Here is an 11,627-nt window from a genome sequence, read left to right on the forward strand (position 1 = left end):
TCTGCTAACCCTGCTTTACTCCTGGCACATTTGGCAATACTACACAGAAACCACATGTCCGGCGATCATAATTCCAGTGCTTGATTGTAGGAGAGGCTTGTGTGTTATTAGTTAAAAAAAAGTTTTGTCTAACCCCATTACTGTTCATTAATTGGCCAAATTCAAAAAGTGTTACTTTGTGCCCCCTAGATCAGAGATGCACAAACTATTGGCAGAGTTGGCCCATGGTAACCTTTGATTTGGCCCACCATCCTATCCGAGAAGAGAGGGAGAACGATAAGGATGGTTTAGAGCAGGGGGTCACCATCACCAAACTTGCCTCAGCACACCTGCCTGAGTGTTTCAAGTATAAGACCTTGATTAGCTTGTTCAAGTGTGTTTGATCAGGGTTGGAGCTAAAATCAGCAGGACACCGGCCCTCCAGAAACAAGTTTGGTGACCCCTGGTTTAGAGAATGTAATTTCTAATGTAAACTTTTGTTTGATTGTTAAAAGCTAACTGAAATTAAATGTTTCAATCACATGTAACTTAATCAGATTGTGTTTAAATGTACTGTCACCTCATAGAGAGAGAACAATGCAGAGAGTGTATTCAGCAGTGAACTCCACTGTTCAGTGTTCACGAATAGGTTTTCATTGCAATAAGTTACCATTTTACACTGCACTAGTAAATACATTTCATGTTTTTATTTGTTTATTATTTCCTTTTAATTAATTGTTAATGCTCACAGTGATATTTGGGTTTAGACCCTGTAAAATAAAATGTTGGGCAGGGGCGGACTGGCCATCTGGCAATTCTGGCAAATGCCAGAGGGGTCGGACCAATTTTTAAATGTGGGCCGGTCAGTTTTTTTTTTTTTTAATTTGTTTTTGCAGAAAGCTTTTTTCTCTTGCTAGATGTGATATTATGTGATATTATGATGATGATGATAAAAATAATAATAAAGCATTTGGCCCAATCGGCAACTGCCGCCTGGTTTCAAGATGGGCCGACCCAATCCAAGGTTACCCGGACATAATCAAAATTGGGCAAGAATGTCATATTATTTCACCATCTTTACACCAAAATAAATAATTATTGTGCGTGTCCGTGGGTGGGGTTGTGTCGGTGAGGTAATGTGGGCTGGTGTGGCAACAGTGCCAGGGCTGAATTTTTGTCTCAGTCCGCCCCTGATGTTAGGGCACCCCTGCGTAGAAAGAAAGAAAGAAAGAAAGAAAGAAAGAAAGAAAGAAAGAAAGAAAGAAAGAAAGAAAGAAAGAAAGAAAGAAAGAAAGAAAGAAAGAAAGAAAGAAAGAAAGAAAGAAAGAAAGAAAGAAAGAAAGAAAGAAAGAAAGAAAGAAAGAAAGAAAGAAAGAAAGAAAGAAAAGAGCTCTGAATCATCACTGTCACTATTTTGTCATCTTGTCACCATAAAGTCACCATCACAAATGTTCCTCCAGAATTGCACACTAAACACCGTCAGTCTGTAATAACCATAGCCTGGTAATAACACGAAGAGCTTTCAAAAGATTATGACAAGAGCATCTATTACGCAGCCTGCCATGTGAAGAGCATCCGAGGACTGGAGCGTCACATCCTGTGTGCAATTGAGATCATCTGTGTAGAGGTATGAGCATGTACGCGCGGCACATCATCCTCTATTCTGCTCTCACTGTATTCAAAACCCACTGACGCTCATCCGGCGTCCTTCACCGCTCGTGGAATAAAAGCGGAGCAGTTCGCTTTTAAAGGGGAAGCGTGCGTTTGCGGTCGAATAACAAAGAAAGCCGCTGCTTTATTGAAACATGTAGGACGCATCGGTGACGTCGCCGCTGCATATCGCGTTACGTCATACGCTAGTAAATCCGTCGCGTTTCGTCGTGCGCCGATTGGACTGCGATCTGTTTGCCAATAAAGCGGGACGCGGTCGGCGTGTGCGCGCGTGTTTGTGGAATGGTACCATTACGCGACGTTTATCCGCTCGTCTCGCGCAGCAGCTGATGTTTGATGGACGTCGAGCGTGGAGCGGCTTGATTCCACCGCCGTGAAGGATGAAAAACCGCGAGTATCAGCAAATAGATCCTCAGGCACTCGCGACACCGACCCCGACCCCTCCGCCGCGATCTCTGCCCGAGCACAAGCCCAGACGAGCCCGGAGAAAATGGGAGGTGTTTCCCGGGAAGAACCGCTTCTACTGTGACGGTCGCATCATCGTGGCGCGTCAGAGCGGCGTGTTGCCGCTTACACTGGGACTCATCCTGCTCACCAGCGGACTCTTCTTCATATTCGAGTAAGTCTGGTGCCTTTGTCGGTGGACAGCATGCTCACTAAGCTGCTTGTTGTTGTTGTGAAAGATCGTGCAAGCCACTAGTGCTGTCCGAAAGCATGGAGGAACACAACAATGCAGGCCTGTGGGGTTAAGTTGTCGCAGGTGTATCCCAACTCCGGTGAAAGTCCCATTTACAATGTCTGTTTACTCGAGAAAATGTTTTGTAGGTTGTAATCAAACACATGCTTTAAACAATCTTGAAGGGTTAATTCACCCCAAAACAGGCATTCTGTCGTCATTTACTCATTCTCTAGTAACAGTTGCATACCTGTATGACCTTCTTTGTTCTGTGGAGATGACGTTGAAGAATGGGTCACTGACTTTTATAGAATGGAGAAATACTATCAATCTTAATGAGCAGCAGATCTTTAGAGTGTGAGAATGGCAATTTAATGACAAATTTACACAAATAAGTATTTATGAATTCTATCGATGTTGAATAAAACAACAAAACAAATTAATTACGACATTGTAATCGCTATGTTTCTTTGAAACATCAAACTAGTTATTTGTAAACAAACCTATTTTGGTTCAGTATTTATTAAAAAAATTGACACTACAATATTGATATTACCAACAGTAGATTTCCATTATTATATATATATATATATATATATATATATATATATATATATATATATATATATATATCTTTTTATTTTTTTTTTCTGTTTTACTGTAATATCAGCAAATCATCTTTTTAAAATTTGTCCCGCCACTGGCAGCTCCCTGTCAGCCTATTGTTATTTAAAAAATTAATATAAAATATATAGAACATGTCTGTTTTGTATTATAACTATTATTTTGTTATAAATATTATCTTAATTCATATTTTTTTGTTAATTTTTTATACACTGTTTAATATGATCTCTCATAGTCATATCTTAATGAAAGTTTGTTTGTGTTTTATACAAGCTTATTTTACAACGTACATTTTCATTCTGTCGTCAGTTTTGTTAAGGCTGCATATATGGTCATTTTATGAATGCTTGTTATTTAAAATGTTTATTTGACATGTATTTCAACAAACTGAAGACGTTACTTGAGAAGTATCACTGATGCAAAATAAACTGGGTCCCTATTATGCAGTTATTTCATAACTAATGTAAAACTGCATGTGAAATATACTGTGCCTCTCAATGCATTATCATACTGAGGCCATTTTTAGTGACTGTAATTAATGAAATATGGTTATTTAAATGTGGCATTAATTGTATCTCTAATTTTAAACCAATCCCCTGGGACGTAGCACATTATCTAAAGATTCCCTTAAAGTCGAAATCTTTATGTTATACCATTAACTTGCATTATTTATTTTCCAATGCACTGCAGCACTTTAGACAGCAGATCTTGTTTGGATCCTCTTACACAAGCGCCGCTGTCTCTCATTCTCTTTATAGGGCATTTGTTTAGCATTAGACATTGGGATTGGAATCCACAGAGCTGCAGGGAATGGAAAGGTTTAATGGAGCTCTGTGTTTTAAAGCTTCCTTGTTCCGCAATCAATGTTTTCCTAATTGAGCCATTCTGTGGTTTCAGCTGCCCGTTCCTGGTGAAACACCTCACCAGCTGCATCCCGGCCATCGGAGGGGTGCTTTTTGTGTTTGTGATCATCTCCCTCCTACAGACCAGCTTCACAGATCCAGGGATTCTGCCCCGGGCCACTCCAGAGGAGGCTGCAGACATTGAGAAACAAATCGGTGAGCAAAACACAGCTTCACATGTCCATGGTCATGTTTAGAAAATAATGTTATAGTGCTCTGCTTACTGCATAGTGCACAGCTTGGGTTTTGTATTAGAGTTTCATTGTTCTGGAAGAAGTTAGAATCACTTTTTTTTATTTCATTTGAAAATTCAGATTTCTTCCTTGAATCTGAATGGACATCTTAACAGACAATTTTATTTGGTGAGCTCAATTGTATTATTGTTTTAAGAATACTTTTTAAGAGTTAAAATATAATGACTCAAGAATGAGATGTCTGAGGTTGCTACTGGTTTAAAATACTGGTACAGTAATTAATCGTTTTAAATAATTAATTGAATCTTTTTCAACAACTCTTTATATATATACAGACAGACAGTACATCTGCAAGTCACAAAGCTCGCATTCTCCAGACCTTCTTAAAATACATTCATACAAATCCAAATATTACTTATACAGATGCCTACTTGACTGTTAACAATATAAGCGTAATGCTGGACAAATGTATACCAAAAAAAGATGACACAACTGTAGTGTCATTGCCATGCTGTGCTGTGTTTTTCTAAAGAGTTGCAAAAAAAAAAAAAAAAAAAGCTTTTGGTCTTGTATTTACAAAGTTGAATCTGATTGATTTTCTACATTATCAGAGTTTGTGTCTGCCTTAAATTCATACCGTAAAATGTTATCCTCAAAATTGCTTTATGTAGGTTTGGAAGTTGAAACGGACTAGTATGGTAACATTGCCATAAGTAGGTGTGTAACTGAATGCAATTCTTGTTACACATAAAAAACAAACATGGTTCATACCCAAGTTGGGAATTCCTATTAGAACATATTATGCTTAAAGTCATTTATCATTGCTTGACAATGCAGCCAGCAATTATCATATAAAATGTAGTCAAACAAACATATAAACGTAAAAATAACAGCTGAATTGAAGTGCTCAATTAGGGCTGGGCCATAAAATCTGTATTGATATTTTTTGACTGAACACCATAAGTTATAAGTTCCAGATCTAAAAATAATGTTTTGTAAAACCTTATTTAAATATAAATAACGCAAAGTAAATTAAAACAGAAAAGTAAGCAAAAATTTTTTCTGAAATTGTAATCGGTTTAGTCATGGCTGCTGTGAATAGTTTTAACCTTTTATTGTTTTTTGCTCTTGGTGTGAGATCTGCTACACATGCCCTTGCCTATACCAGGGGTTTTAAACTGCTAAAGGGCCAGTGTACTGCACAGTTTAGTTCCAACCCTGCTCCAACACACCTGTAGGTTTCAAACAAGCCTGAAGGACTCCATTAGTTTGATCAGGTGTGTTTAATTAAGGTAAAAGCTAAACTACAGAGCTGTGGCCCTCCAGGAACTGAGTTTGACACCTTTGCTATACAGACATGCTTTTGTAAGAATGAGGCCCTGTTCACATCTTCTATTTTTGTCGATCTGATCATATGTGGACATTGCTGCTAAACGTACAGTTGTCAGTGGGTTGTGAAATATTTTGAGCTTTCCACTTTTTGAATTGCAAAAAGTTGCAAAAGCACATGTGGTTAAATGGGTTCAAACAGCAGCTAAATGTCATCTTCCCTGCCTGCTGATCTCATTCATAAATCCAGTGGCTGGGAGTCTTTTGAATGTTGTCATGAATGATGTTAGGTTGATCCCAATTAAAAAAAAAAAAAAAAAAAAAAAAAAAAAAAAWTATATATATATATATATATATATATATATATATATATATATATATATATATATATATATATATATATATATATATATATAGGGATTAATATATATAATTTTTTTTTTGTAAAAATAAGACTACATATTTGACTGCAAATTAGATTTTTTTTAACTATAGTTTCTTGATTCTGGTAAAATAGCAGCACTTGTAGCATCTGTAAACTAGTTAGTTATTTCATATGTTACGTCTTTAATGTACTTTAAATTTATTTTTAATTCCATTTAGGGACGCAATATAAGCTTTGGATGATGCATGTGTTGGATGACCATTCTTTTCAAAAGGGTCCATTATCCTGAATTGCATATTTTAGTATTATACAATACAAATAAAGTTGATTTGAATTGAATTGAATTAATTTAGTTGCTTTTAATGTTTAAAATATTTGTTAATTTTTTATATGAAAATGCAAAAAGATATAGATATACAAAAGCACATGTTAAAACTGTAAAAGGATAGGAATTAAATTAATTGCCTGATAGGAATTAAAAATAAAATAAATTATAGAATTTATTTAAAATATAAATATATGAATTTAAAATGTAGAATTTATTTTATTTGTATTTTATTCTATTATTTTCTTTTTTTGCTATCTTTTTTTTCTTTTCTTTTTTTCTTTTATTTAATAATGCATAAAGGAGTCTTACAAAGCCTGTTTAATTGATCTGCCATTTTGTTAATGCAATTTTCATTGCTAATGTTTTCAGTATTATGCTGCGTTCACACTAGAGTTTGTGCCTGCAAAATTCTGTTGTATGGCGCTGCGAAAATTGGTGGGATTAAACCAAATGATTAGACATTAAAAAAGGCGAACGATTGGTCCATATTTTAAATTTCTGTCAAGAGAGGTCATGTTTGGATCTTCGATTTGTCTCACACAGTCAGGTGATGCGATTTCGCAGTTCAGAAATCACCAAGCTTGAACTCTACAATGCAGCGAACTGCAAAACTTGTCACACGAGCTTGCATTTCCGGTCTAACGCATTTGTGTGCGTATGAATAGAAGTCGTTGAGGAGAAATGTTCAATGTCACTGCAGCTTTAGGTTGAAAGGTCAGAAAAAGCTAATATCCGGCCACAAACTTTCACTCATCAGAAAAAGGGTTGAAAGTGGTCAAGTGATTGGATTGACGAAAATGCATCTTTATACTAGGTGGAAGTTTAAATTTATTATTATTATTATTATCATTATTTTATAAAGATTAATTAAATAATTTGATTGGGAGTCTGTCATCATTCTATCGATTATTCCACTGACTAATTGGAGCACTGTAATTCAACTAAATGAAATTACTTTTTGAAAACGTCAAACTATGATATTATATGCATTAGTTTTGCAATTACAAATACGATAATTTGACTTCCATAGTATTTTTTTGATCCTACTTTTTATCAGAATTGCTGCTTTAAACATTTTTCGGAACATGTTTTATGTTTAAAGTCATTACAGTTTAGAGCTGTTTGAGTGTGAGTAAATCTTGTGATTGAACTACACCTGTAATCGCACGAGATCCAGATCTAGACATGTGGAGCTGTATGCTTTAATGGAACTGTAATAACACACTGCTGTACTAGCTAACACCAAACATCAAGTAACAAAACCAGGATGTATAGGGGGTAAAGTGTAGCCATGTTTGTTTGTCAGGTTTTTGTGGGCAGATTTGGCTGTGGGTTCTATTTTGTCTCACAGATTTACCACAATGACCACCCGAAACTTGTTCGGTTTGAAATTTAGTTTTGTGCAGCATCTATGACATCAAAACTGGACATGACATTAAAACGTATTTTGTTTTTGATGGGTAAATTTGTATTAAGCAGATCTCATTTTTTGTGGGCCTATTTATTTATTTTTATTTTTTGGAAATTGCAATAATATTAACATAAAGAGAAAGATAAAGGCACTAAACACCTTTGTAGGGGCTCACTCATCTCCATGTTTCTGTCCACAGACACACCATTTCATTTCCTTAAATTAGAGGACGTTCTGCTGTGATTGTAGAAGTTGACATTGACATGATCTGAAACACGCACTCAGATCTGCATAGCCTGAGGGTTTAATCTTTTTAATTTTTTTTTTGCCTACTGCATAATAGCACATTTTTTCCCTGTAAATGTTCAGGAGGATTCATGTATCATTTTTGATAAATCCAGATACGGTTAATAAAACCCGGTGACATCTTTAAAAAAACATCAAGAGAGCAAAATACATTTTAATTAGATTTGTTAAAGAATAATTGTTATAATAAAACGTTTTATACTTAAGTTGTTTTGAGATGCTGTGAAATGGATAATTCATTACAGTTATAAATTATGTAAGACAAATGTATTACCTGTCTGTCTTCCTTTCGCCCACCTGTCAGGTTTCCTAAAAAATGCTTAGTTTATGTACTGGAAAAAATCTTAAATTCAGAACGCAATTCATAAATACACAAATCCAATTCATAAATTTAAACCATGAAATAAAAATACACATCCAATTTGTAAATTATTTTTAATAATAATAATAATAATAATAATAACATAATTTTGTAATCCATTTTATGAATTCAAAACACGATTAAAAAATACAATTTGTTAGTGCAAAACAAGAATAATACATATACAAATTCAATTCGTTTGGCAATAAAATTTATGATTTTTATTTTTGAATTCACAAATTGTTGAATTTACAAATTGCATTTTTTGTAATCTGAATTGTCCTGTGCATGTATAAATTTTATTTTGTAAACGTTATATCTTTGAGACTGATCTGGCTCCATAACGTAACGCTTGTAAGCAATGTGTTGCACAGCATTACACACATACACACACATGCGCACACACACACACACACACACACACACACACACACACACATATATTTACAAATAGGATGTGTAATTTTAAATCATGATTTGAACTTTTGAATTAGATTTGAGTATTAATGAATCACCGCTGTCGCCATAAATTCAGAATGTGAGGAAAAACTTCTAGATTGCTAAAAGCCCAAACACTAAAGAGCGACTCCACCGATGCACAGCTGCACTAGTCTCATGACAGTGATAACGATGATGCAAGTTTCACTGCTGGATTTGAATGTTTTGTTACCCCATGCTTGTTCATTTCAAAATATTAGAGAAATATAGAGTCTCTGTGCAGAGGGTGTTTTTATTTCAGTCCAAACTGCACATTGAAGACATGTATTTAATACCATAAACGTTAACTTTTTTAGATGTCGTGAATCTGTGTAGCATGTTTTGTTAATAATTGTTTAGGTAACCTACACAATTATTTTTGATTTGTACATTTCAATTTAGAAATTTTTAAAGAAGTTTTGTTGCTTATTGCTACTTTGGCTTTGGAAGACGAGAGAAAATTACTAATTTAATGTATATAACACATCAGAAAATTAATAATTGACTGTTAAAAGAAACAAATTGTGTCACTGAATTGGGAAGGAAGTTAAATAAATGCAGTTGTTAAAATAAGCTCTAAGGTTGGTGTGTCTCTGATTAGATGAGCTGGAACAACAGCAACAAAAACTATGATGGCAAAATAACAACCCAGTCATTACAGGAAATAAATGTGAAACTTTTTTGGTCTGTATGAAACCGAACGAGAGAATGTGCAGCGTAAAATAAAGCATCTTTACACCGCGAAGGTGGCACAGTAACCAAACATGAAGCGACGTAAATTCTCAAATTTTTTATATGGTATCTGCTATCTGGTCGTGACATATCGGTGATGTATGGAATACGTTTCCGGGTCCAAGCTGCCACTCATTTGAATTGAGAAAATATTAATTTATGATCCCTTCTTTATGAATCGTATACCAAATCATGGTGTACACAACAGTCTCTGGACTTGCTGCATCACAAAAAAAATCTATCACTTTCTGGCCATCGGATATTAGGAATGGATGCTAGAGCGCTTGGACCCGGAAGCCGATTCGCGTGACGTTACACTTAACAAGCGGATAGCTTCTTCAAAATAAATTTTAACAGACACAAACCCACTTTAGGGCCACCTTAAATCAGCTGTGTAAAGATGACTTGACAAATATACTATTAACTTTTTGGAATGAAGCAAATTTCACAATTAACTTCATGCTGTACTATTCATGTGTTTATTCTTTAATTTTAAGTGCTGAAAATAGCACTTTTAATATATTTTATTGATTACTTAATAGATTTTTTTTAAGCTTACAAAACCAAAGGTTCTGCTTTATTTCTTTCATTTAATTTGTCTACAGAAAGTGTTAGCTGTTCAGAGCAGCTTATTAAACTTTTTTTATGAATCCCAAGAGCATAGTTTTTGTTATTTGACATTTCTTCCTCTGCTGAAAATGTTTTTCTCTGTGTCTCAGACAACCCGACGGGCTCGTCCTCATCTTACCGCCCCCCTCCGCGCACTAAGGAGGTGGTCATCAATCAGCAGGTGGTTAAACTCAAATACTGCTTCACTTGCAAGATCTTCCGGCCGCCACGAACCTCCCACTGCAGCCTGTGTGACAACTGTGTGGGTGAGAATCCGATTTATCCAACTCATCTGTGGCTGTTTTTAACAATTATTAATAGCGGTGTCTGCTCATGCGAGTGTCATTATCACACTCAGTTGAATTTTTACATGTCGATTTATGCATTTGGCAGATTATTTCATCCAGTGCTGCTTACATTGGAAAGTTCATGCATAGTTTACTAGTCACATGACAATAGCTTTGCTGCAAACTATAAAAAAAAAAATAATAATTTTACAGAGTGCTGTCAGTACTGGAGGGTTTAACTAAATGTATACCCAGTAGCAATATGGCTTAATATGGTTTAACAAATTTCAGAGAAATAAAGTATATTGATTTTTTGAAAATATAATAAAGTTGTGCAAATGGTTGATGTGATCTTACTGTGCATGTTCAATGGATATTTTAAATTCTGAAAAAATGGGTAGTTCACCGAAAACTGAATCCGGTCTACTCTTTGCTTGTTTCAAACATCTTTGACTTCTGTTAAGCACAACAGATGTTTTGAAGAAAGCTGAATACCTGTTGTCATTGAATTCCATAGTATTTGTTTGTCCCACTATGGAAATCAATTGTTACTACTTTTAAGCTTTTTTCAAAACATCTTAAAAACACAAAGTAGAGCAAATGGTGAATTTTTATTTTTTTAACTGAACTGTCTCTTTAAATTTAAATCCCCCAGAATTTGTAATAATAATTTTGAGTTTGGTAATTTTGCTATAAACACCTTTATTTGGGATGCAGATGTAAAATGTTGTTTTACTTCATCCCAAGGTATTTTAAAATTAAATTTAATCAAATGATAAAACTATAATGGTTCCTACAACTTCTATTTAATAGCAAACATTACATCTGGTTTCATTCCCCAAATGGTTTCTAAAACCAGTTTTTTTCCCCATTTATTTAACCCCATATTTTCAGTAGAGATTTTTTCACTGTTTTACACTAACAAAACTAACCAGCTTCTAGGTGAACAACATTTCAAATTAGTAGCTATATACACTCACTGGCCACTTACACTCACTTAACGAGGGTATTAACGCAAATTTCTAATCAGCCAATCACATGGCAGCAACTCTGCATTTAGGCATGTAGACATGAGCTGCATCTCAAATGGCACACTATGCACTCATGCACTATGTACTTATGCACTTACGCACTCATCAGCATAGTGTATGTTTGTAGTGTCATCCCAAATGGAGCACTAATGTTTTTTTTTTACTAAGTGGAGTTCAATTTCCCTGATGACGTTTGCCGGTTGCCAAATCAGTGAAATAAATGAGCAAACTATCAAATAATACCTGTCATGAGTATAATCACTCTCAGAGGAAAATTTTTCTTTTATTAAGCAAAATAAATAATGTTATACAACATGTGTGCCTG

The 11,627-nt window shown here is 34.9% G+C and overlaps 1 protein-coding gene across 3 annotated transcripts in view; it reads left to right on the forward strand.

The window, feature by feature from the left end:
• The first annotated feature begins 1,919 nt into the window (after positions 1-1,919).
• The window catches only part of zdhhc18b (zDHHC palmitoyltransferase 18b), a 27,477-nt gene continuing 17,769 nt past the window's right edge, over positions 1,920-11,627 (forward strand). For 2 of the 3 annotated variants that reach the window (XM_073930587.1, XM_009294125.4), the window contains exons 1-3: positions 1,920-2,269; positions 3,848-4,008; positions 10,095-10,250. In XM_073930587.1, the coding sequence (XP_073786688.1) occupies positions 2,031-2,269; positions 3,848-4,008; positions 10,095-10,250 (556 nt within the window). In that variant the 5' untranslated portion in view covers positions 1,920-2,030. 3 annotated transcript variants of the gene reach the window in all.

The sequence above is a fragment of the Danio rerio genome, chromosome 19, assembly GCF_049306965.1.
Source record: "Danio rerio strain Tuebingen ecotype United States chromosome 19, GRCz12tu, whole genome shotgun sequence".
Taxonomy (NCBI): domain Eukaryota; kingdom Metazoa; phylum Chordata; class Actinopteri; order Cypriniformes; family Danionidae; genus Danio; species Danio rerio.